Source organism: Hemicordylus capensis, chromosome 5, assembly GCF_027244095.1.
Source record: "Hemicordylus capensis ecotype Gifberg chromosome 5, rHemCap1.1.pri, whole genome shotgun sequence".
In the NCBI taxonomy this organism is placed as follows: domain Eukaryota; kingdom Metazoa; phylum Chordata; class Lepidosauria; order Squamata; family Cordylidae; genus Hemicordylus; species Hemicordylus capensis.
This window is the reverse complement of record NC_069661.1, coordinates 6,063,489-6,090,999: the sequence shown is the minus strand read 5'-3', so window position 1 is coordinate 6,090,999 and position 27,511 is coordinate 6,063,489. Positions and strand designations below refer to the sequence as shown.

Sequence of the window (27,511 nt, the reverse complement as noted above, 5' to 3'; positions counted from 1 at the left end):
GGTTCTTCGAACCCATTGGCCCAATGGTGGCTCCACCGCTGGAACTCTTGCCTAACTTAATTTCCCTATTTGTTCTTGTACAATTTTTTGAATTTCTGAAGACTATTACAGTGAACCTATTCTTGATTTTCACTGTTTTCACTGTAGGCAGAGACTAGTGTCTGTCTGTTGTTTTGTTCCCACCTCACACCTAGTTACCCTGTTTTACCATACTACTGAGTTTTTGTTATTTTCGAGGGCCAGCTGTGGCCAAGCCTTCACATGCCGAGAGCTGGTCATGTGGTAGTGCGCATGAATTGTCCCCTTTGTTAAGCAGGCTCTGCCTTGGTTTACATTTGGATGGGTGACTACATGTGAGCCTGAGCCTTTTGGAAGGGCGGTATAAAAGTTTTAATAATAAATAATAATAAATAAAACGTGAGCACTGTCTGCTGCAGGGTATTCCCCTTAGGCTATGGGGCCATAGCTGAGTGGCAGAGCATCTGCTTTGCATGCAGAAGGTCCCAAATTCAAATCCTGGCAGCATCTCCAGGTAGGGCTGGGAAAGACTCCTGTCTGAAACATGGGGGTGCTGCTGCCAGTCAGTGTAGACAGTATTGAGCTAGATGAACTAATGGTTTCACTTGGTATAAGTATAAGGCAGCTTCCTATGTTTATTTCCAAGAAAATGCGGGCCCAGAGACAAGCCAGTGGGGCATGAGGAAGGAGTGTGTATACACTACCAAGACAGAATGATCCTATCCCCATCAGCTTGGAGAAGGAAAGCCAAGCCAATCCACCCTGGGTGCCACCAAGGTCTTCCCTCCCCTTGGTCTCACCCCAGCTGCTTTATTAACAGCTTCTTATCTCCCTAGGCAACTTAGCAGCATTTCAGTAGCAGGGTTCCAAAGAGGTGGTTGGCAGCACTCCTGCGTGGGAGATAAGGGGGCCCAGAGAAGACAGGCTTGCCAGCGGGCAGGGCAAGCAGTCTCTTCACCTCTGTAAGGACACGGCTCAAGCCACCTTTCAGGCAGAAGTCTCCGCGTTCATGCAGGGTCTCTCTGAAGAGCTGTGGATAGTTGCTAAGGGGGACTCTGGCTCCTGTGTCTTGATTCCTGCCTGCCACGGTTGGTTAGAACCCAGCTGGCAAGACCAATGGTGGGAGTTGTAGTCCATCATCATCATCTGGGGACCTGATGTTTGGGGCTTCTGACGTAGGGTTTTCTCCCCAAGATTGGGAACCATATTGCTTTCCCAAGGACTTCAGATTATGTAGCAAGACACACACACACACACGCCCACGCATACCCTGCAAACATTAGTGACTGTGTGTAGAAGACCAGCTCGGAGAGGCTGATGGATGGCAGGTCTGTGCCCTAATCCCAGCCACACTCTTTGCCCTGGGGTCAAAGGCAAGCTGATGCTTTGGCTTCAAGGGGGCCAGCCCGCAACATTGCACAGACATGCTGCCCGCTGGCGTCTTCCAGCTGGTGAGCATTTTGTTGCCAGCTGCATCTCCCCCACCCCACCCCAAGTCAGGGTGAGAAAGGAAGCACCCAGCCAGTGAGTGTTTAAGGCAAAGCGGATGTTGGTTGGGAGATGCCAATGAGCAAATAGAATAAAATCAAATAGGTGGCATGTCTGTGCCCTGATCATGCTGCTTCTGCTGGCATCAGAGGCACACTGCCACACGAGAGTCAAGGGGCGCAGTCAATATCGTGCACAGACACACCAGGAGAGCTGGTCTTGAATTTGACTTGTCCCCTTAGCTAAGCAGGGTCTGCCCTGGTTGCATATGAAAGGGAGACTAGAAGTGTGAGCACTGTAATATATTCCCCGCAGGGGATGAAGCTGCCACTCTGGGAAGAGCATCTAGGTTCCAAGTTCCCTCCCTGGCAGCATCTCCAAGATAGGGCTGAGAGAGACTCCTGCCTGCAACCTTGGAAAAGCTGCTGCCAGTCTGTGTAGAGAGACAACGCTGAGCTAGATGGACGTATGGTCTGACTCAGTATATGGCAGCTTCCTATGTTCCACCCATTTGCCTCTCCCAGTGCTTGTCGGCTGGGTGTTTCCTTGATCTTCCTCACTCAGAGCGAGGGAGAAAGAAAAAGCACCCAGCTAAGTGGGTGCTCGAGTGAAGGGAAGCGGAGAGGTGCCAAGGGCCAGAAGTCATTGCTGAAACAACAGGAGGTTAGGACCAGAGCAGTGACACAAGAACCACCTGTGGAGGGGGGATCCTGAGAGGCCCTGGGTCACTGGCAGGTGGGAGATATTAGTCCCCCACCCTGCTCAATGGTAGTCACGCCCCTGGCATTCTGTGACACATACACAGACCTCTGCTGGGGCGACTCCTAAGAGGTAACTTTAGGAGGTACCTGCCCCAGCTGAATTTACGATGGCGAGATCAGCTAGGAGGCCTCTGCTCCATGGAACAGGACCTCCTTAGTGATTGCCCCCAAGTTGTGCAACTTGCTTGTGGTTGAAATCCACATGGCTCCCTTTCTCCCAGCCTTTTGGAGGAATCTGAAGACCGCCCTTCTTAAACGGACACTTGGCCAGTGAGTGGTCCCCGGCTCTATTTTTAACACAGCTATGCTTTTGTTTCAGTGGTTTGTTTTATTGAAGTTTTATTACTATTTTTATCTTGTTAATTGCAATGGGGTATTTGGATGAAGGGTGGTATATAAATAAAGAGATTGTGCTGAAGATTTCAACAGCAGGGCGCTTTCCAGTTTAGTCCCTGCAACGGGGTCACGTATCTCGGAAGTGTGTTTCCACACTTCCTGTGCTGTGACACCAGTCCCTACATGGACAGCAGGGTGCTGCTCTCATTTCCAATGCCGTGTTTCAAATTTAATTGCTGTGATAGAGCGAGGATGTCATATAACCAGTGTAAGAAAGTTGCTGGTTTGCGGGGGGGGGGCGTTGTTAGTTTCCGCGAGACTGCTGCCCCTGCTGTTTACGTTTCAAATGCGACTTGCCTGAACGGAGGCATTTTGCTGGCCACTCACCTGGAAAGCACCCAGGTGGGATTTAAAGGGCAAGAAAATGTTTTGGGAGGGTGTTCCAAGGACAAGAAATTGCATCTCTTTATTTTGTGTCTGAGAGACTATTTTCTATCCTCTCTTCAGATCAGAAAGTCTCTTTCAGACCCTTTTTTTGAAGGCTCTCTGTAAAATAAAGATGCAACTATGAGAAACTCCTATATCGGGCAGTAGCAATATAGGAAAGTCCTGAAAGGCATCATCTCATACTGCACGAGAGGAGGCAATGCTAAACCCCTCTTGTATTCTACCAAGAAAACCACAGGGCTCTGTGGGCGCCAGGAATTGACACCATCTCGATGGCACAACCAACTAAGGTGTACTTGAACCAGCCAGCTTTCAAGGCAGTGAATGAGATCCAGGGGTGGGTGGGGAGGGAGGGGTATCTGGGGCCCAAATCCAGAAAGTGAACAAATGCTAAAGGACAATGGAATTAAGACAACAGTTAACAAAAACAAACTTTCTTAAATTTAAATGGACGTGTCAATTGGAGTAACACATTCTGAGAAATGCCCTCTGCTTCCGGTGCTCAAAACCTAATTTAGCTTCATGAAAAAGAACAGGATACGGTTATGTTACTTTAAAAAAACCCCTTACCTACATAATCAAACGCATTGAGGTTTCTCAAAAGACAAAGATTTTTTTGGTGTTTTTTAAATAAATCAGCTGGTTAATCATACATTACGTACAGAGAAGAAATGATGTTGAGTCTCCTGAAGGGAACGCAGCCACAGTTATTTGCAAGGCAGGCGGCAGAGTCAGACCCTGCCCCGCAGGCTGTGGAGAGCCCTGACCTCAAGCTTGCTCTTCCATTTGAGCATCGGGTCCCGCATGTGAGGACGCAGCCCAAGTGCCTGCTCCTGCTTGCAACCTTGGAGAAGCCGCTGCCAGTCTGAGTAGGCAATGCAGAGCTAGATGGACCAAGGGTCTGATTCGGAAGAAGGCTGCTCCCTATGTTCCAGTCTTGGATCATGGGTCTACCTTTGCTCTTCCTGATCATCTCCTGCAGCTCTGGAGTGCAACCCCTGCCTGTTTGGAACCACACACCTTGTCCTGGACCAGCTGGACAGCCCCTGCACTACTCTGGGTCCCAGCTCCCTACGTCCTGGAACCTGATGCCCCCCACCCCTGCCTGCCGCCACCCCCCAACCGACAGCTGATTGTGAGATTTTAAAAGGTTACGGGATGAGCTTTTGCATCAAGAGCTCAAAAATGCAACCATCCACTCATTGCTACATGTTGACCCAGGGGTGTAGCTCTAATTGAGCGGATGAGTTCAAAGAACCCAGCTCCTGAAGGACCCCCCCGCCAGTTCCAACCCTCCCTATTTTGTTCGTTATCTCCCTCACTCTGAGGAGCTGTCAGGGAGAGGGGTGAACATGGGCTCCTGTCTCTGCCCTAGAGATGCCACTGTGTTGACCAAAAATCCAGACTCTAGAACACCGCACACCATCAGCAGAGAGCAGATGCATCCCATTAAAAGTTATCTACAGAGCGAACAAGCACAAGAAGATTCAAGCCAGCCAGCCCGCCTGCTCACACACTTCCCTCCCTCCAGCCCCTCACACACACAAACACAAAGCCGAAGGAAGTCAACAGATGGATATAATTTATTGGATTTTAGAATCGCATCCAAGTGTAAAAAATAATAATAATCACAAACAGCAGGTATAAACGTGTAAAACAATACAAAAATAAAGGGAAAGGTACTTTTATATATTTACTGAATCAAGTAATGTCATAAATAGAAATAATAAGCAAAAAAGCTTCAACCACACATTTCAGTTTAACTGAAGTTACAGTAGAGTTTGTAAAAATAACATTTTACTGAACGTTGCAAATATTAATGTGTATGAAAACTAGTATGAAAAATTTTGGCACCTGGTTAAAAAAAGATGTGTTACGCAAGCCTTTCACGACTAGGTAAAGGACAAAGCAGTTTCTTACTAGTTTTCTGAGGTACATTTTCAACCATCTAAAATTAGGTTTAGCAACGCAGTTCTAACAACTCACAGTTTACATATTTTCATCCCCTAGTTACAGTTTTCCCTTTCAAGAACACCTGAACGGTATTCTGAAGCTTATTAGCTGTGCAAAATTCAGGAAAAAAAATATTCCGAAGAAAAACGCAGAGAACATGTGCAACTCAAACAGCACCGTTTGGATTGCAAGTGTTCCCTTTCCTAAAGTTGGCTGTGTTCCCCCCACCTCCCACCCTTCGTATAACTTCAGCGACTTCTGACCACTCATTCTCAGGTGATATGAAACCACACAAGCTGCTAATGGGAAGGTCAGCAAGCACAGAAACCCCTTGAGGACTCCTTGATGCACTTCCGTGAAACACGAGGAATGCTTGAACGCTTGGCACCGTTGCCATCTTCACTGGACAGCATCGGTGAATAGAACAGTATAATCGCACTTCTGACTTTCTATATTTGCAGCTAGAAACGGTGCTATTTTCGTGTTTTACAGTAGCTTAAAAATTTCCAAAACTAGATATTTATCAGTAATGCAAGTTTCCCTCTCGTGTAAAAAAAGTTAGGTCCCCCCCCGCCACCCACTTATAAAAATGCTGCCAGTTAATTGGTGCAATTCCTAAATTAAGTTCAGCAATTGCCTTCCAAAAATGGCAGCAGGATCAAGTATTTCTCCATTGGTTTTAGTCCTCAAAGAGTTTTATCTTTTTTAAGAAAAAGAGAGACACAAAATCGGAACTTAACCATGTGTGCTAAATATTCCTCGCTAGATTTAGAGTCCTTTCACCAAAATGGTCTTCTCCCTTCAAAACAGGGTGCAATTGTTAGGAACCACGATGCTCTCTGCTTCTACAATTTGCATTGTGTTAACAGCAGCATCGTAAACAAGGCACTGATATGTCTTGAACAGGATCCTACTGTTACAGTTTCAGCATTTTGGCTATTTTATCCCCGCGCCCCACCCCATTAAAAAAAAAAAGATCACAGTTAAATCATTAATACACAGGGGTTCTCAGACTTGAGTCCACAGATGTGGTTGGACTACAATGCCCATCATGTCTAACCTCAAGGGCCTCTGGCCCTTGTGGCTGGGCATGCTGGGAGTTGCAGTCCAACCACATCTCGGGACCCAAGTTCAAGAACCTCTGCATTAACAAGTTGAGGTAATCAAAAATTTTGCCTATATCAAAATATTTTAAGTTTAAGCAGTACCAGGATGGTGAAAGGCCTTCATAGCATAAGACGGTTATTGTTTTCACTTAACATGCAGTACAGCATATAAATCTACCATGCCTTTGTCATGGCCCTCTGCTAAATCTCTGACCCATGCAACCAAATTGGCATGGGGGTAAGTTGTGTCCCCCACCACAGCTTGGTTCTCGCAGCATCTAAGACTAATTACGGTTCACTGCAGGAGTGGGCTGTTGAGGGGCTAATCCAGCAGCCACTGGTAGCCACGCGACAGGGCCTAGGAGCCATCCTTGGAGCAACTTCCTGAACAGCGCTTTGGTGTCAAGGAAAGGGGCCCCTGAAAGAAGTCCGAGGTATACAAAGGAGGAGCCCACCTCCACAGACTGCAGGGTCGACCACTGAGCCTCCCCATTTTGGGTCCCCAGATGTTCGACTGCAACTCTCATCATCCACAGCCACAATGGCCAAAGACCGTTGGAGCTGCAGACCAACAACATCCGGGGACCCACAGTTGGGAACTCTTGGTCTACCACATTAGTTCCAGCCCGTGAACTCACAGGGACCACTCTGGGAGCACCCTCCCTGTTCTGGTCAGGAGAGGCACTGAAATGAGGCATCAGATCCTCTACATGAGGGCTGAGGTGCCCTTTGAGCAGGGGTGGGCAAACGTGGCCTGCCAGCTGTTGTACTACATCTCCCAGCATCCCCTGCAACACTTGTGGCAGGGGAAGATGGGAGTTGTAGTTCAACAACAGCTGAAGGGCCAAGTTTGCCCACCTCTGCCCTGGGGTCTTTTCTGCGGTGACCACAAGGTGCCTGCTTGTTTGGGGCATGTTCTCTAGCTGCAACTTAGGGGCCCCTCAGAATCATGCCGCATGGTGGCCTTCACCATGTTGGGCGCTGTTCCATCTCCTGCAGCTTTCGAGAGTTTCAGAGTTCAGCGGAGCAAAGTAAGCTACAATCTCTTCACCTATTTAACAACAATTGCACTTAAAACCTATATAGTTATGAGGAAGAAGCTGAGGCAACGCATCTGAGCCACCATTTGCCTCAGCTTCTGGATGCTGGAGAGCAACAAGATTATTTCTAGATTATATGGCTTTTGCAGGTCATTAGACAATCTATGCCAAAGAAAGGAGCAACCAGGGTTTCCACTAAGTTATGCTGGCTGGCAAATTAATGGCCTACTTCTCATCTGTCCCACCCCTACCAAGAACCCACCTTGAAATAAATGGAAGCCCCTTAAGGACAACAAGTTCTCAGCAAACTTGAGCCCATTAGGTTTTGCTCTTTTACCCCTTTGGGATACCTTCAGGTATCTTGATTTGGGACAGCTTCTGCAATCAAGTTGGGGGCTCAATTTTAGGTACCTTATTCTACACAAAATGCCACCAAAAATGGGGAGGGGAAAAATCTACCCTGGGTTTCCTGATGAAATTTAGTGGCAAAAAAGTTCTGCCTCCATTTGATCCTTTTGTAGGAAACCAAGCACACATTCAAAATTTTGACTTTACGGCGTGGAGCCCAAGAGTGCAGTGAACTTTAAACTTCACCATGGAAATTCAGGCTTCGTTGCCTGAATTGTCTCCCCCAAAAAAGTGCCTCTGGAAACGGAGCGACTACAGGGCAAAGTGGAAATGATTCCTTGCCACCCTAGGGCAGACAACTGATCCACATTTGCCAGAATTTCCTGCTTGTTATTAATCAGACACCAGAAGATTCTGACAGGAGCTCTTATGCTCCCATGGGTCGGTGTTGCCCACGGGCTTCAAATGGAAGAGGCCAACTGAGAGAGGAGTCCCATGGGCTCTCTGGGCTACACGTGAGGCCCTTAATCAGAAGCTCTGTATCTGTTAGGTTCCTAGCTCCAGGGAAGAGGCTCCTCTTTTCCCCAGAGGACTACTTAGTTTCAGGATGTACAGAAATAAGGTCATGAGAGAGCTCCACATGCCTGATGCTGGAGCCACATTAAAATCACGCCATCTGAGAAATACAAGCTGCGTTTTTACCGGTTACAGCAAAATCAACTTAGCCTTCAACACACCAACTGCTCCTTTAAAATAATTGCTATGTTTTTCCTACCAGGCACTATTAGTATATTTTAAGAATAACTAAGGTACATCCATGCATAGATAATCCATGATCCTCAGAAGGACATTCTATTACTGGTAATATGGGCGTTACTAACCCACAGAAAGCTTAAAATAATATATATATATATTTAGTGACTAAGAGCCAGCTTTCAATTTTAAGGAAATAACTTTAATCCTATTAAGGTCCTAAGGAGTGCAACAATAACAAACACCTGCAAAAAGATTTAAAACGACTATGAAGCCACCTTAGACATTTAAAATCTAAGCTGCGCTGCCTAGAATTCAAAGTTGGAGCTCCCACCCATGGTTGCATCTTCTAGACCCCCAGCAGCCAATGGTGCTCAGCAGGACACACACATTACGTTCTTGAAAATGCTTCCTACTTTTTTGACCCTGCTTGACACCTCAGCAACTGACGCCAGAAAGAGACCAGAATTTATCTCTGCCCATAAAGCATCAAGTCTGATGAAGCTATGGGATGAAAGAGCTTAGCCTTATTCCTATTGCAGAGGCTGTTCTGCTGATATTCCACTTGTGCTTTAAAAAAAGGCTATCTAGAGGTGGGATGTTGCATCATTGGAAAGTACACAACACTTGTATCCCAGTGAGTTTTGACACGTGGGAATCCTGAACTCAGACTTCTAGTTCTTAAATTTCTGTAGTGATGCAGGAGCTAGCAAATAAACCTCTTCTATGGTTAGAGTTCTGCTTAGCAGCGACGAGATCCACAGGGACAAATACGAGTCGTCCCCCTGCGTGCCAGCACCCCAGAGGTTCAGCTGGATCTCAGTCCTCAAGCTTGGAATCCCAGTTTCCCAGGCTGCACCAGAAAAAAGATTGCTTCCTGCTTCTTTGTTACTTTCGGCCTAAATTTTTTTACTCTGGCACAGAGGCCAATAATACTACTAATTTTAACCATGCTGGCATGCTTAGTGTTCTGCGAAGCGTGTCCCTTTGAATCAGCCTTTCATTTTAAAGGCAGGGCGCTATTTATTCTTAAGGAAACCGAACCCCAATGTTTTGATTTTGTGCAAGGCCAGAGAATGGCACCCCCACCCTGCAGAAGTTCTGCAGATAAGACACATCACATTTGAAAAAGTAAGCGCTCTTTGCTAATACTAGGGACAGAGTGTCTCCACCAATGTACCAGTAAGCTTTGTTCAACTTGCAATAGAGAAAAATGTGCAAAATTACCCAACAAATCTCAGCCAACCCCAAGCAGCACTAAAAGAAGTTTCTTGCAGGAGAAGCCAAGGTGTCTCCAGTGATTTCCCCACCCCCAACTTGAAGTGTACTGATCTGTTGCTGCTAAAATCTAAACGTACCAAACCCAAGCTTAGAAGGTTCATCATATAGCTAAGATTTTTTTAGTGTGGAGAGTTCAGAGCAGCAGTGAACCACCAAGGCAGACATATTTTGCAAGTGTTCCCCCATTTCTCACTTTAGGAACACCACTGCAAAAAACAGCATGTTGGCTATCCCACAAGAAACCACCATGTTGGCTACCAAGAGCTCCCCAATGTTGGCTACCAAGAGCTCCCGAAAGAGAACGTGTTCCCCCATTTCTCGCTTTAGGAACACCCCACAAGAAACCACCATGTTGGCTACCAAGAGCTCCCCAAGGAGACCGTGTTCCCCCATTTCTCGCTTTAGGAACACCCCACAAGAAACAACCATGTTGGCTACCAAGAGCTCCCCAAGGAGACCGTGTTCCCCCATTTCTCGCTTTAGGAACACCCTCCAAGGAAACCACCACGTTGGCTACCAAGAGCTCCCCAAGGAGACCGTGTTCCCCCATTTCTCACTTTAGGAACACCCTCCAAGGAAACCACCACGTTGGCTACCAAGAGCTCCCCAAGGAGACCGTGTTCCCCCATTTCTCACTTTAGGAACACCCCCCAAGAAACCACCATGTTGGCTACCAAGAGCTCCCCAAAGAGAACGTGTTCCCCCATTTCTCGCTTTAGGAACACCCCCCAAGAAACCACCATGTTGGCTACCAAGAGCTCCCCAAGGAGACCGTGTTCCCCCATTTCTCGCTTTAGGAACACCCCACAAGAAACCACCATGTTGGCTACCAAGAGCTCCCGAAGGAGACCGTGTTCCCCCATTTCTCGCTTTAGGAACACCCCACAAGAAACCACCATGTTGGCTACCAAGAGCTCCCCAAGGAGACCGTGTTCCCCCATTTCTCGCTTTAGGAACACCCTCCAAGGAAACCAGCATATTGGCTACCAAGAGCTCCCCAAGGAGACCGTGTTCCCCCATTTCTCGCTTTAGGAACACCCTCCAAGGAAACCACCATGTTGGCTACCAAGAGCTCCCCAAGGAGACCGTGTTCCCCCATTTCTCACTTTAGGAACACCCCCCAAGAAACCACCATGTTGGCTACCAAGAGCTCCCCAAGGAGAACGTGTTCCCCCATTTCTCACTTTAGGAACACCCCCCAAGAAACCACCATGTTGGCTACCAAGAGCTCCCCAAGGAGAACGTGTTCCCCCATTTCTCGCTTTAGGAACACCCCCCAAGAAACCACCATGTTGGCTACCAAGAGCTCCCCAGAGAGCACGTGTGCTCCCCCATTTTGCGTTTTAGAAGCAGACACAGAGTCTGCATGCTGCGCCCCCATCCCTGTCAAATGCTTTCCTCTCCAAATGTGATGGTACATCAGAAGGAACAAGCTCCAGACCAGCTTGGCAACCAGGCAACACAGCTTTGTAAGTTACTAATACCAAAAAACAAATATATGTTACATTTCCACGAAAAGACATAGAACGAATTCTAGGTCATGGAGCTCCACGCAAGTGTGGAAACGCACAAGCACAGAAGCCAGATTTTAACAGATACGGAGCTGCAGTATCAACAGAGCAACTGAAAACTGATGAATTTGCTTTCCTTCTTTCTTGTTAACCAGCAAAGATAAATAAAAAGCATGTCTTGGCCACTGACAATTAGTTTGAAGCTTCATGGCATTTCAGCGGCCTCCTTCATCGTTTAGGTCTTCTGTTCAAAGAGGTCATGGTAGTCCTGTTCCTCCAGCTCTCTGTTGTACTTTTCTATCTCACGGTTTGCTTCCTCCAAGTAGTCGTTCATGAACTGGTCCATTACTGGTGTAAAACTAATAAGGAAAAGAAATTCTTCTAAGTTGCTGAGGACCCACCCCATTTGGAAGAGGCGGGCCTTAAAAATTAACTTTGAAAAGCTCATCGGGGCAGCTTAAAACATGTTGCTGTCTGAGGTGACAGCAAGGGAAGAGAGCTGGTCTTGTGGTAGCAAGCAGGAATTGCCCTCTTTACTAAGCAGGGTCTGCCCTGGTTTGCATCTGAATGGGAGATTACATCGAGAGACTCCTGTCTGCAGCCTCATAAAACCCGCTTCTTAATTCCCTATTGAAAGGAAATTCAAAAGGCCCCCCAGCCCCAAACTGTTTAACATGGAGTCCAATTCATTGGGAAGTTATCTGGCGTAAACCTCATTGAAGTGAATTGGAGCGGCTCGAGAACCTAGCAGTGCTTGCAGGAGAGACGTCTGCATTCTTCTCTCTTTATCATTTATTAGTATTTGATATAAAGGAGGCCTGAGGTCCTCGATCTAAGCATCCCAACTCGGACCTCAAAACAGAAGTTTGCCGCTTCGCTTGCTGAAGGAGAGGCAGGCAGAGGCGTAACTAGGGAAAATGGCGCCCGGGGCAAGCACTGAAATGGCGCCCCCTGCGCCCCCGCGCACCCCCCCCACATACTACATTATACTTAGGTTTTTCCTCACAAGCGCCCGCCACCGCCGCCAAGCCAGGCCACTGACTGGCCACCAGGCTCCAGCAAAGCAATGTGGGGGGGGCGCGGGCGGCGCGGAAGGGACCACTCATGGGGGAGGGGGCGCTGACGTGCTCCCTTGACTGCTGCAGCGCTGCTGCACTGAGCAGGAAACATTTGTATTAACAAAAAAAAATTTTAAAAATTTTTTTAAATTTTTTTTGTCATGGCGGCGCCCCCTATGTGACCAGAAAAGATGGCACCCGGGGCACGTGCCCCCCCTGCCCCCCCTATAGTTACGCCTCTGGAGGCAGGATGTTAGAATTTGTCACACACACACAGCAGGTTTGTCTACAATCATCAAAGTTTACTTAACTGAAGAAGGTATGAAGACAAGATCTGATTGTTTGATGACGAGATATTGTTCTAGCTCTTCTTGCAAACCATAGTTGTGCAGCTGTCAAAAGCTTTCCCCGGGTCACACACTGGTCAAAAATATACGAATATTTATATACCGCTTTCAACAAAAGTTCCTAAAGTGGTTTGCCTGTCCTTAAAGGGCTCACCATCTTAAAAAGCAACACAAGATACACACCAGCAACAGCCACTGGAGGGATGCTGTGCTGGGGATGGATAGGGCCAGTTGCTCTCCCCCTGCTAAATAAAGAGAATCACCACTTTTTAAAAAGGTGCCTCTTTGCTCAGTTAGAAGGGAATTATTTGGGGAAAGCAAGGACAACAGGCAACAGAAGAACTATTCCCCTAAAACTTGCCTTGCAGCTAGTTAGCGAGGTCTTTCACAACATCCTTGTTAGTTGGCAGAAAGCATCATGCATCCTCACAACAACAACCCTGTGAAGTAGGTTAGGCTGAGAGAGAAGTGACTGGCTCAGAGTCACCCAGCTAGTTTCATGGCTGAATGGGGATTTGAACTCGAGTCTCCCCGGTCCTAGTCCAGCACTCTAGCCACTACACCATGCTGGCTCCCCCTTACTTTGTAAGTAAGTTGATCACCCTTACTGGCACCCAATGCCTGCCACTCGCAGTGGTTGCCCATCATGATGAGGTTGCCTCTGCAGCTCATTCATGACCTCATTCAGAGAGTGATAAAGCTTACTTTAAAGGGCTTCATAAAAAGGAACGGTACTTTGAATGCACCACCCAGAGACCTTAAAGGCCAAGCTGAAGACAGATCATCCTGGAGACAATCTATCTATGCGGTTGCTAAGAGTCGACACTGACGTGACGGCACTAAATCAATCAATGACTTTGAACTTTATTCGCATGAAGTGAAGTTTTCGACCTTGTCCTGTGTGCAATGAGGATCAAGTTCTCTGAGCAGCAACCAATGTGCTCTGCTCATTTGTGTGAATAAATTGTACTCCCCAGAGCAGGTGATAAAATATTAAACACTTGGATACAGTCAAATGCTAATCAGCTGTTCTCAGGAAATGCTTGCATGCCAGGTGATAAAGAAATTGGTCAGCCCCACTTCTAAGGAAGTCTCATTTTGTACCTTGTTCATCAGTTCACATCTGTGAACTGACCCAGTTCTGCCATCCCCGGGACACTCTGGATCTCCAACTTCCAGTGCTCCCGCTTTCAGCCCCTTTTCCAGTGTCAAACTGATACAACTCTTCAGATCTCTACCACAAGATTGTCAGGTCCTGCCGGCCCAGTTCTGTACCTACAGCACCATGGCAGGGCAGGGTGGCGGGGAGCAACCCCAGTATACAGGGCCTTTCCCACTGCAGGCACCAGCTGCTGCTCAAGGACAGAGACCCTGGTACAAGCCCTCTGCACAGCGGCCTATGGAGGCCCAGCAGTTTTTACATGTGGCCTATTTTACTGTCCTAGTTTCAAAATGTTTTGGAGGATGGGACATGGTGCATGACTCGACCCCATGCAGCAGAAGGCTGCAACCGACAAAAGGGCTGGTTGGTTTGCTTTAAAGGATACACGGGTGATAATCCATCTTGTTCCCAAAGAAATTCACAAACTGGGTCCCATTGTAGAAGTAGCCAGCTGGAAGTGGATCTAAGTGGCGTTTCACCTGTATTCAAAGGTAAACAGATTGCTCAGGGCCAATTGCTGTTTAAAAAAGAATACTTAAGTATTATTGTCGAAGTATTGTTCTTCAAGTCCTGCTGGATCAGCCCAAGGCCTACCTAATCCAGCATCTTGTTTCCCACAGCGGCCCACCAGAAGACCTCGGAAGCCCATAGCCAGGAGATGAAGGCCTGCCCTTTCTCCTGCCATTGCTCCCCTGCAACTGGAATTCAGAGGCCTCCGGCTTCTCAACCTGGTGATAGCCTATAGCCACCAAGACTAGCGGCCATGGATAAACTTGTTCTTCAGGAATTTGTCCAACTCTTTCAAAGCCATCCAAGCTGACAGCCATCACCACTTCCTGTGGCAACAAATTCCAGGGACTAATTATGTGTTGCGTGAAAGTAGCACTTCTTTTTCTCCCTCCTAAATCTTCTGCCAATCAGTTTCATTGGATGACCACTGGTTCTAATGCGGGAGAGGGAGAAAACTTCTCTCTAACCTTTTGTTCGCACCATGCACAATTTTAGTTATTTATTTGATTTTTATACAGACTCACCCAGATAGTTCTAGGTGGTTCCCAAATATAAAAACTGATTAAAACAAATAAATAACTCATTAAAACAAAATTAAAACCAGTTTAAGATCATTTCAACACTCATATTTAGCTATGAGCCTCATCTGTGTTCCCTTCCTCACCTTCTTAATAATAATATGCACATATTTCAGGGACCAATTCAGGTCACCCCACGGGATGAAGTCTCCCATTTCAAAAATCAGTAACAGTGCCCAGCAAAGGAAATCCCCTAACAATACAGCTCTTTGAACAAGATCTCCCCATTCAGAGCTTCAGTCTTAATGTCTGATGGTCCTCAAGACTCTAAACATATTAAGGCTACAAAAAAACAGTTGTCCCCATCTCCACTCCAAGGACTTTTGAATAATTCAATCAAAAATATTAAACATGGGTGACGAGGGCTTCTTAAGAGCTGCAGCACATACAAGTGTCTAGAGCAGGGCTCTCCTGCAGATGCTGGCCTACAATCCCGATAATCCCTGGCTATTGGCCAATGTGGCTGGGGATCATGGGAGTTGTTGTCCAAACACAGCTGGGGGCCCCAAAGTTGAGCAGGCCTGGTCTAGAGTCTCTTGGTCAGTCTCCAGCATGACCAAGAGATTGCAGGGGGGACGGGTGAGTCAATGTGCCTCAAAGAGACAGAACTGGCCCGCATTCGTCCCTACTTTTCATATTCAGCCAGCACAGATGACCAGCTGCGAAATAAAATAAAGCAGTGAGTACGTTGCTACTGAGCTGGGGAGGATACAGAGTTATTCTTGGAGTGAGCCCCAGTTAGAGGAGATGCAGGACATCGTGGGGAACACAATTCCAAAGCACAGAATCATGAAGCAAATGAACCCTCTCCCTTCTGAGCAGCCAAGACTGGTGTGTGTGTGTGTGCGTGTGCGTGTGTGCGCTTTTCAGCAAGGGACCCCTCCCAGTTTGCAGTAGGTTGGCCGGATAGACTCCCTCCTTGCTGCTCCACTTTCTCAGCAAAACTTGAGAGCGCCTAAGAAGTGCTGTTGCTTATTTCAACAAGAGCTCCTTATGAGAGGTTTGAGGAGTGTGTATGTTTGTGCTCTGTTCAGCCCTGCCTAGAGCTTGGAGAGGAATCAATTGGCCCTCCTCCCACTGAACAAGAAAGAAGCATTCTCAGTAAAGTGGTTCATACTTACGTGGATGCTCCTGATCTCTTGCAAGGTCAGCATGCCCCGGGTTTTTAGAGCTTTCCTCTGGGGTTTCTGGGTTGGGATGAGACAACCAGAAAAAAACAGTTCAATGCCACCAACATGACCAAATGCCATAATTAAAACAGAACAGCCTCTCAGGGACTCTGGAATGGGACAGAGCCTCTGAGAAGTGCAAGACACAGCAGAGCAAACACCTGTTGGGAGTTGAGCCTACACTACAGGGACTGAAACTGAGAACTGGGAGTTGTTAGGTGGTGACTCAAGCCAGGGTATCACTGCTCAGCTCAGGCCAAAAGAGGGAACCTCAAAGAGATGAGTCACACTAGCCAAGGAAGCCTCTCAACAGGACAGTGCAGGCCAGGCGATACTAACTTGTTGGAGGACAGGAAACAGAGGGTAGGTATACATGGAGTGTTTCCACAGTGGAGGGAAGCAAGAAGTGTGGTCCCGCAGGGATCTGTACTGGGACCGGTGCTCTTCAATTTGTTCATAAGTGATCTAGAAGTTGGGGTAAGCAGAAAAGTGGCCAGATTTGCAGATGACACTAAACTGGTTAGGGTAGTGAAATCCAAAACAGATTGTGAGGAGCTCCAAAAGGATCTCTCCAAACTGGGAGAGTGAGCAACAAAATGGCAGATGCGGTTCAATGTCAGTGAGTGTATAGTGACGCATACTGGGACAAAAAAAGCCCCAACTTTACATATACACTGATGGGGTCTGAGCTGTTGGTGACAGATCAGGAGAGCCATTATGGGGCTCTTGTGGGCGGCTTGTTGAAGGTGTCAAATCAGTGCATGGCAGCTGTGAAAAAGACCAATTCCACACAACGCATAATCAACTTATTGAATTCTCTGCCACAAGATGTAGTGATAGCCAACAGCCTGGATGGCTTTAAGAGCGGTTTAGGTAAATTAATGGAGAACTGGTCTATCAATGGCTATTAGTCTGGTGGCTATAGGCCACCTCCAGCCTCAGAGGCAAGATGCCTCTGAATCCAAGTTGCAGGGGAGCAATAGCAGGAGAGGGGACGTGTCCTCAGCTCTTGCCTGTGAACTTCTCAGAGGCATCTAGTGGGCCACTGTGCGAAACAGGATGCTGGACTAGATGGGCCTGATCTAGCAGGGCTGTTCTTATGTTAATTGACCCGTAGAAGAGTTCCCAGGTCAAGTCTGCTCATTGGTCAGAGCAACCTGTAGGGCTCTTCTCCTGGCCACAGATTTCCCTCTTGACTCTTTTGCTTACATCCAGCCCTGCCTTGCATTGCCAGGCCCCCAACTGAACTAGAACAGGTTTCCAACAGATCCCAACAATCATGTTCCAAACGAGGCATGCAATGTTTACATGCTAGTATCTATATGGTTCCTTGAGGCTGTAACTGCACTCTTAAATCCTATTGCTTTCAGGCAGTATGTTCCCGATGACAATTCTTTAAAGTTCTTCATGTTTTATGGGTGGGGAAAGTGGTGCCACGGGTGCAGCTCAAAGGGCTTCATGGCTGAGAAGTTACTTGCCCCCAGGCTGACTGAGCCCCCGGTATGCTTACTGATTTGGGCCAACTGAACGGAGGCTCTTAAAATACTCCAAGTTAAACTTGGGAAGCAACCAAACAAAAATAAACACACCATAGCTATTTTACACAAATGTGCAATGGAGAAATAAGCACTTTTAAGACATAATTTATTTTCAAAAGGCTCTGGCACACATCAAGAGTAGAGCACTCAGGCTTTAAACTTGATTAAGGTCCCAGATATTCATTTTCATGTGGAATGCAGAATTGACAAGCACTAATTATCTGAGTCACAGCTGCTGGATTGTGGTGATCTTACAAGTGCTGTTTATGAATTTAGAACATTTTTTTTTAGATGCCAAGTTTTTAAGGAATGTTATCCTTTATGTGCAAATTGGGTTGAAACGTAGCAAGATATATTGTTTTATTAATGATGCTTGAGTGGTGTAGGAAGCAGCCATACTGCACAACTGATCCTTCAGGGTCCACGGTGCTTTTATGCCCTCCACCAATTTGTGGAAAAGAACTGCAAGCAATATAGCAAGGGTTCTCAAACTTGGGTCCCCAGATGTTGTAGTCCAACATCTGGGGACTCAAATTTGAGAATTCCTGAAACATAGGCTATAGATCTTACGCCCTGGGCCTCCGCACCCGTGTGTACATACCCACCCCTCTTTCAGTATTTCTCTACTGCCAGAATTGTTAACTAATAAGCCAGCATCCAACTCAAACCACACACTATCATGTCCATAAGCACAGGGAGGCAGCTAGAGACCACGTAAGAAAAGGCTTGCTGAATCACTACCAAGCTCCCTCTAGTCCAGCATCCTGCTTCTCCCAGTGGTCCATCAGGTACCTTTGGGAAGCCCACAATAGGGTTGCCAACTGTCCCACACTGTGCTGGATGTCCTGACTTCCAGTGGGGAAATGCTCATCCCATTCGGACGAGTTTTCTCCTGCCTTTTTTTTTTTTTTTAAACACTTTTAAAGCTGCTACTCTGCGGCGGTGGTGCAAGGACAGCAGCAAGAGTTCCTTCCACCTCCCGACCCAACTAGGTGAAGTCAGGCAACGCAGGCTGCTGCCGCTGCTCTTGGGCGGCCGCGTGGCTGAAAGCAAGGCGGGGCTTGGGAAAAGGCGGCGAAGAGTCCCGCATGCACAGAAGCCTGAAATCGCCCAGATTGCCTCATTTGGGGGAAAGAAGGCAGGCTGGGTAGGGACTCTTCATCACCTTCTCCCAAGCCTCGCCTGCAGTGCCTTGCTTTCAGCCGTGCGCCCGTCCGAGAGCAGCAGCCTGCATGTGCCTGACACCACCTAGTTGGGAGGCAGGAGGAGCTCTCACCACCATCCTCCCTGCACTCCCTCCGCTGCCGCTGCGCAGCAACAGGAGCAGCCGCCAGCCCCAGCCACCATCTGGACCTGGTGGTGGTGGTGACCACTACCAGCAGGTAAGTGTGCCCGGCGGCTGCCACCTGGGGGGGGGCAGTGAATGCAAGTCTTGCCCCTAGGTGCCCCCCCAGCCCCCGCCCTCGGTATCCCAGTTTTGGCCAACATAAAGTTGGCAACCCTAGCCCACAAGCAGGCCATGAAGGCAACTATTCTCTTGGAGTCCACTTACTAATTCATTAGGCAAGGATTGGGAAAGCAAAATAAACCTGCTTCCCACAGAGAACAGATGCATCTTGAGGCCAATTCTCAGGCACCCTACAGTTGAATCCCGCCCCCCTCCGGCTTTATTTGCTTAAATCTCTCAATGGCAACTTTCACATCAGGAATAGGCGACAGCTACATCTTCTAGGAAACAGTGCTAATTGACTGGCGTCTGTGAACATTTTCAGACACAGCATAAAGAAAAGCAAGCAGAGCTTTCAAGTTCTCTTCCCGACAACTGATCAAGATTAGTCAAAGAGGCTAAAGACAGTTTTCAGAACAGAGGGGTGTCAAGTATTAGAATGCGGAACTGCCATTAGCGCTGCTGAGCATGGAGGCAAGTTGGGCCCAATGTCTTATCCCACATTCCATTCTGAACAGGGGCCTGCCCCAGGCCTCCAACAAACGCACACGGGGGGCACAAAGGCAATCGACTTCCAGGTGTGGTTGGCTACTGGAAACACAGCCTGGAACTGGAAGTGCAACAGCCAAGCTGCTTGCAGACCGGGTGGAAAGCAGCTGTCCTTCCATTCAAGATGACCTTCCAACTAGTGAACAGAGGAAAGCCCTACTGACCTCGGCCTGGGAGCACACACCTGCTTTGCCGTTTGTCGCAGCCAGTCCTTTACGTCGCCTTCTTTGAGGGAGCAGCCAATGAACACCAGGAAACACTCCTGGAGCCCACTGTGGTCTCGGCTGTCATTTCTTGAATCAGGAGGAGGAGTTGGCCCCTCCTGAACAGGCACCAGGCTTAATGAGTTGGAAGACGTGTTGTGGCAGACTTCTATCATCTGATCAGAATCTGAGGCAGAAGGAGATTGTTAGCATTAACATTCCTTGGAGATGAAAGGTGCTCAACTGCATCCTAATGAGACCCCCATCTCGGTAGCCACACTGATCCCATAGTGTGATTTCCTTTATTGAAGGGAGTACTTCTTAGCAAAAAGAAAGCTCTAAGCCTCTGAGGCAGAGAATTTAAAAAAGGAGCGGTAACCTAATACATATGGAATATATGTAATTACGTTAGCTAAGAGAAAACCCACCAGTCAAGCACAAAGCCAAAAGCAGAAACTCCGAACTTGCTTCCAGGTTCGACCAGACTCTCCTAGAACAGAGGGCTGAGTGGACAAGGGGAGCCTTGCCGGGCAGAACAAACCACCGTTCCAGCATCACAACAGAAGAGGCCCAAGGTCTAGTCACTTCCCAGTGTTTCAAATTTGGGTGGTGGTGGTGGGGGGGAGCAGAGCCCTCAAGAGTGCCTCCTCCAAAGATCCTGCAGCTGGGGGTGGCACATATGGGGTGAGATGTCCCTGTAGAAGTAGTTACACTCTATATTCTTCTCCCACTGAACTTCTAAGGAAGCTGCTATTTTAGAATGTACATGCTTTCTCTTGGAATTTGTCAATGCAGTTAATGCATGATAATGTGGGCAATAACCTTTCATTCAGAAGCGCCCCCATTGCTAGATCATTCTCCGAGTATCTCCTTTTTCCTTGTACCTGTCCCCTTTTTATCTGGGCACAGGTCTAAAAGGAAGGGAGATGGGGCCATGCAGACCCACTTCGTTAATTTGAAATAAACGTAGCTAAATGTCAGAGACCTCTTGACTGGGACTCTGGCAAGTTCTCTGGGGGAGGGTCCTCAGCCAACCAACCCCCTGATCCCAAACCAGAGACCTATCCGCCACCTCAAGGAGGTCCACCTCAGGAGGACCGTCTTCCCAGAACTCCAGATCCAACCCCAGGTGCAAGATCACTGTCAGACCCCTTGGATCACCACTGCAGAGCCCAGGCCTAGCTACAGCAGTGATGACAGAGCACTTGCTTCGTGGCTCACAATTGGATCCTGAAAAGGTCTCCTCAGGAGGTAGGGTCACCTCATGAGGAGGAGACAGGAGGACCTGGCTCAGCTGTGAAAGGTGAGACTCAGTAGAGCCAGGAGATGGGTGGAGACCTCCTGGTTCCCACTTAGCCATCTCTGTCTCAGCCACCTCCTTGGCTATGTTCTCCTTAGCTGCCTGGCTAAGTCCACCTTCACCCAGGTGAAGCCCAGACACTAAGGGATTGTGCTACCAATCAGGATATCCCTAGTTTGAATCTTTTAAGCAAAGAGTGATCTTAAGCAAGATCACCCTCAGAGTTGGATAACAACGTTGGCCTCCCTTACATGGATTATAACTCCTGCTAACTGGGCAAAGAGGCACCTTTTTAATGTGGTGATTCTCTTTATTGAGCAGGGGGAGAGTAACTGGCCCTCTCCACCCCCAGCACAATACCTCCAGTGACAGTTGCTGGTGTCTATCTTATGTTTCATTCTAGATTGTGAGTCCTTTGGGGACAGGAAGCCATCTTATTTCTCTCTCTCTCTCTGTAAAACCACTTTGGAAATTTTTGTTGAAAAGTGGTATATAATTTTTGTTGTTGTTGTTGTTGTTGTTGTTATAAGGTAACAAATGTAAAGGGCTATATAAACGCTGAGTACGAAGTTCTAAAAAGAGCCCACTTCAACAATGGGTTGACTACACAGCTCACGTAGCGAGCAACATCACATGGGTTGGGAGCAAAATGGGCCTGTTTTACATGCAGAAGGTCCCAGGTCCCAGTCCTGACATCTCCAGCAAAATGGCTTCAAGACACTCCCTTTGGCCCAAGATCTTGGAAAGCCACTGTCTGCTGGCATGGACAACTAGGTTGACTAATGGTCTGAGCCACTGTAAGGCAGTTTCAAAGGAGTTTTGGGAAAGGCCATAACTTGGTGACGAAGCGCACATGGTTTGGAGAGAGAGAATGAGATTCTGAGTGTGTCACAGTACCCAAGACAATACAGTGGAAAAACTACAAAAGATACACAACCAACCATCAAAAAGCAGAAAAAGGGCAGCACTAAAAGATGCTAAAAGCCTAGGAAAGTGAAATGGTCTTCCCTGGGCTAGGAGTGCAGGGGCCAGATGAGATGCTGAGGAGAGCTTCTCTGGACAAAGGACATCAGGACGCAGGACGAAAACATCAAAGACTTTGGGGAGAGATTGCCGGAGCACATAGAAAGCTGCCTCCCACCAAGTCAGCCCATTGGTCCATCTAAACAAATACTGCCGACTTTCTCGGGCAGAAGCACCCCAGAGCTGCAGGCAGGGGTCTTTTCCAGCCTTTTCCAGCTCCAAGTGGAGCTGGGCTTTTCTATAGGCAGAGGATGGATGCTAGCACCGATGTCCATTCCCTCCCCCGAAATGTACGAAGCTGTCTTTGTACAGATTCAGCCCACTTGTTCATCTAGTTCAGTCTGGTCTGCACGGACTGTCAGCGGCTCTCCAGAGCTTAAGGCAGGGTCTTTCCCAGACCCACTAGCAGATGCTGCCAGGGTGTGAACCTGGGACCTTCTGCATGCAAAAGAATGGACTTCACTATAGAGTTGCTATTATCTCCGTTTATATCCCATGCTTCCTCCAAAAAGCTCAGAGCAGCACACAAGATTCCATCCTCACCCCCCACTATCTTATCTTTGCAACTTTGTGAGGTAGTATAGGCTGAGAGATCCTGAATTGGCCCCATGATCACCTGTTGAGCTTCAGGGATCAATGAGGAACTCAACCCTGGCCCTGCCGCCTCCCGTCTTAGTCCAACAAGCCCCGGGTGGCCAACCTGAGATTCTCGAGCTGTTTCTGGACTACAACTCCCACAATCTCCAGCCACAATTTAGGTTTTAAACATACAATCAGAAATACAATCAGTAGCAAAGGAAAATACAGCTTGCAAATTACCTGAAAATTTAACTTTGCCCAAAATGTGGTATATGTTTCCAGAGAAGGGGCTTGACTTGATGGAGGTCTTCAAAGCTGTTTGAAAATTAACACACACACACACACACACACACACACACACACACACACACACACACAGAGTTATTCCTAATGGTTTTTGATTAGGTATGGGTGATGTAGTCTGCAAAAGAGTCAAAGGTCAATTTACAAATACCTATTTCACCCCAGAATTTATTCTGTACAGGTTAGAAGATTATACTGGAGGAGAAAATTAAAATGGATTATGTCAATGTTATGCAAAAGATAACTCTGTCTTAAGTATTTAATATTCTATGTACCAAGACATGTGAAGCTAGTTTCTTTTTTTGAAAAACCAAAAACACTCACCTCCCCCACTTCTGCTTTAAAACAAAAAATGTCTTTAAGGTCCTTGGATAAGTAGCAAAGTCACATCACAAGAGTAAAGCACAAAGATCTAATGCAAGCAGTCATAATACATCCTTGTGTCATTTTGTGAAAGACAATATCTGCATTTATTATTTGTGGTCTGTTTGGGTTCAGACTCTGCCTGGTATCTGATGCAGAAATTAAGATTCACAAGAATCTCAACTAATGTTTAAAAGCATTTCTTTGTAATACTTATTAAATGGTCAATATCAAAAAAGAGACTACACAGATATACATCATCACAAAACCATATTAAAGATCTTTTAAAATTCTTTCACACCACAAACCAAAAAGGAGAAGAAAAGTAATGCCTTCAGAATAAATAAGATGTCTCTGTTCTATCTGTCACCTCACATTCCTTCCCTCCAGACTAAGGTGGAACATGTTGAAAAGCATTCAGTGTGTGCAGCAGAGTAGGGGCAATTTTTGCCGGTTTCTCCTTCCCTCTGCAGCCTCCTGTGCCTCCCCAAAATTATGAATGCTGCAACCCTTGAGAACATATTTTCTGGGGCCACAGAGAGTTGCAGAGGGAAAGTTGAGGGGCAGAAGTCACCTTTCCCCCTCTTGCATGTGTGCAAGCAACATTTTTCTGGGCATGCAACATTGGTCTGGATGTCTGCCCTTGTTATTTACTAATTTACTCAGTTTAGTTAAAAAAAACATTTCTAGCACTCATGGCAGTAGGAATAAGTTAGAAAAGGGTCAGGCAATGCTTGTGAAAGGCTCCATTGTTTGGGTGGTCCCTCCAAATCCAACATAATTGCTGGCTACACTTCTATTTGTTTCTGCTCACATTCTTTACTGATCTAACTCATGGCTTCTCAGTTGCCTATCACACTTTCCACTACCCAGTTCTCAATTTCTTCACAAAGAGGTGAGATGGTATATCACCTAAGAGACTGAGCTAACGAGTAGGAAATCCTTGGCTCCAGAAACTTGTGCTGTTAAAAAGTGAAAGTTCAGGTTTCGGGATGCTCAAGTCTGGGCCCACTATTAAATTCCACACTTGTGCCAGATCACAGTAATGTGCACAAAGCTATGGAAATGAAGTTTTAGCCACAGTGAGCACAGCGGTCTCACCTTGGGCACAGCTTGAAAGTTATTATTTGACCCCAATGAAATCTTTGCAGGTGCTGGGTTCATCATTTGTTTGCAGATCTAGGTCATTACTGATGTTTAAAGTCACAAGGCACATATAGAGAACTTTGGGTTCTAGACATGGTTTTGATCTTTTCCAGCATGAAAAGCTTAACTTGTGGGAGAATCTCTGTTTGAAGAATGCTCGTAAATCTTTTTATTGGGCTAACTGGACCTCCCACAATGTCATTAAACTAGATCAATTGATCTCTTATGAAGTGGTTTTAAAATCTTTTGGCACTTTGAGAGCTGAGTTTGACCTACATTTAAATGCTATCTGGCAGTTTATTCAGTTAAAGCATTTACTTATCACGGTTCTTTGTGCCTGATGCGATTGCAGCTTCTGAAACTCCATTTCTATTATAAGACCTGGAACATCTATTAAATGCACCTAAGCCTGGAACCTTCCTCTATCAGAAGCTTAAAGATATTGACAAGATTGATATCGATTATATCCAAGATCTTTTAAACAAGGACCGTGAATACTCTATCTTATTAAATCAATGGCAGGTTGCTTTGAAGGCAGTGAAACATGCCTCCTTGGATCTCAACTGTGGCTAATGCAGCAGAAACATTTATTCAGCTTTTACTGGACACCTCAGGGAATATTTAACAGAGGATTGGCTGCAGACTTCTAGATGTTGGAGTTGCACTTACGCATATGGTTTGGTCCTGTCTGGTTATTGCACTATTTTGGCTTGAAATCCATAAGGTTAACAAATTGACATTGCAACTATCATTGGGGTATATCCCCAGCATATGGAATCTAGCATGATATCCAAGAATTGTGGGTTCTTCATGCTTGGGGAGTGGGGTGGTGTCACCAAAAGGATTATAATACAACACTGAAAGGACAAATTTACTCCTGAAATACAACTTTGGATAACTGGCATGCGTTCCTCGTCAGCATTTGAAATGGTTTTCTTCTGACAGCAAGGTAAAGAACAGGAATTTTCAGCTATTTTGTCGAATTTTAATGAATTGTTTGTTTTGGAACATAAGATTTATATCCTTAGGTTAAGGTGCCCTCAGCTTTTCCTCCTGTATTGGGTGTATCTTATCATGTTTAAGCAATTTTTCTTTTTTTCAGTAACATTCACATATATTATGAGTCCCTGGTGGCGCAGTGGTAAAACTGCCGCCCTGTAACCAGAAGGTTACAAGTTTGATCCTGACCAGGGGCTCAAGGTTGACTCAGCCTTCCATCCTTCCGAGGTCGGTAAAATGAGTACCCAGAATGTTGGGGGCAATATGCTAAATCATTGTAAACCGCTTAGAGAGCTTCGGCTATAAAGCGGTATATAAATGTAAGTGCTATTGCTATTGCTATATATTATTACTATCCTTGATTATGTTTCATTGCAACAAAGAGAATTTTTTTTTCATTGACCTACAGGATAAGTTTTGGAATATACAATTGGAATGTCCTCAGTTGCAATCTTTGAGGCTTCATTGGTGAAACATTGTTAAAACTTGTTAAAAATGGGAAGGGAATAAAAGAATCTCAGTTTACAAGTGCTTTGCTACCAATTGCAAGAAAGAATGCCATGCTAAAATGAACCTTTTTGCAGTGTATGAGAGTCACTCTTTACCTTTGCACTTGGACACAAACCGCGTTTTCTCTAGAGGACGGCTAAACCACACACAGATCTGAACCATCGGGGGAAAGACCGAACCCACTCGAAATTTGCCATCATACCTGAAGGAAAGTGGGGAAAAGATCATGCATCACTTCTCCAAACTCAGGCTATGCACAGGACTCCTGGAACCCATAGTGGAAGAGGATCACTTTTGGATAAGCTGTTTTTTTCACCTCTTCCTGAACAGGCATCTACAGATTCCTTTCACAGCAAGACAGCTTTCAAGGACAGAAACGGTAGGGAGGCAGGAAAAGCAATCTTGGGTCGGGCGGGGAGCGGGGGCAAGGATTCGCCCAAGTGCTTGGAGAAGGACAAAAAAGCACCACTTTTCTAGGCCCAGATGAGGAATCTAGTTAAAGATAATAAAACCTCCCAGAATTGTTTCTGCTTTGGAACAGAGAACTACATGCTATTTTGGTGTCCGTTCACTCAGGGGTTCTCCACCTTGGGTCTGCAGAGGGTGTTGGACTACAACTCCCCATCATCCACAACAATGGTAAAAGGCCATTGCAGTGGTGGATGATGGGAGCTGTAGTCCAACAATCTCTGCAGACCCAAGGTGGAGAACCCCTGTGTCTCTGTATGAACACTGCATTTGAGATACAAGAGGCAGGAATTGGGTTAGGCCTCACTTTGAAGACCAGGACAGTTTGGGGTTCCTATAGCCTGATTCTCAAGTTATTTTGTCCAACAAGATTATTAAGACCCATGACAGGAAACAGAAACCAGACCTAAGAAAGGAAAGGCTTTTAATTGATATTGTTTTTAATGTTTTAGAATATTATTTTACAAACTTTTTAATTATCATGTTTTTTAAATTTCTTGTTCCTGTTTTTAACTAATGTTTTACTTGTGTTTTTATCTGGTTGTAAGATAAGAGGCGCAAGTTTTGGGTGGTATAGAAATACGTTAAATCAATCAATCAAATAAAGATGGCAGCTCCATGAGAACAACAGCCCATGTTTTGGATGTTGAAAGTCCAAGGCTCAGTCTCTGGTATCTCCATTTCAAGGATGTCATGGCTGAGAACAGGAAGCCTGCCTAAGACCTTGGTGAACTGCTGTCAATCAGAAGAGACAGGACTGGGGTAGATGGTCCGACTCCGTATAAGACAGCTTCACTGGCACCCAATGAATTCACAGGAGGCAAAAGGCAGATTAGTCCGTCATCTATATCTATGCAAACCGCTTTGGGGACTTTTGTTGAAAAGTGGCATATAAATATTTGTTGTATTCGTATTCATTACAAATAATGAATAATCAAGATTTGCCCCCCACCCCTAGGAAGTCGTATTGGTGGCATTCAAGGCACTGCACTGTCAGGGCTGCACAACGTTGGCCTTCCAGCTGTAGGACTACAACTCCCATCATCCACCGCCACAGCAGCCAATAGTCAGGGATGATGGGAGCTGTAGTCCAACAACAACTGGAGGGCCAATGGGCCCTTCAACAATCCGTGAAGCATGGCTGGATGAAAAGGAGGGACTAGTTTTATAAGAAAAATATGCCAAGGATCCCATTGCTGTTCTCAATCCCTTGCCCA

The 27,511-nt window shown here is 46.5% G+C and overlaps 1 protein-coding gene across 2 annotated transcripts in view; it reads right to left on the bottom strand.

Moving 5' to 3' along the window:
* Positions 1-4,615: 4,615 nt before the first annotated feature.
* The window catches only part of DNAAF9 (dynein axonemal assembly factor 9), a 110,590-nt gene continuing 87,694 nt past the window's right edge, over positions 4,616-27,511 (bottom strand). For both annotated transcript variants that reach the window (XM_053253607.1, XM_053253609.1), the window contains 6 exons: positions 25,922-26,028; positions 22,746-22,820; positions 19,585-19,790; positions 15,819-15,884; positions 13,995-14,088; positions 4,616-11,390 (listed from right to left, as the gene is read on the bottom strand). In XM_053253607.1, coding sequence (XP_053109582.1) covers positions 11,278-11,390; positions 13,995-14,088; positions 15,819-15,884; positions 19,585-19,790; positions 22,746-22,820; positions 25,922-26,028 — 661 coding nt within the window. In that variant the 3' untranslated portion in view covers positions 4,616-11,277. The remainder of the gene's footprint in view (positions 11,391-13,994; positions 14,089-15,818; positions 15,885-19,584; positions 19,791-22,745; positions 22,821-25,921; positions 26,029-27,511) is intronic.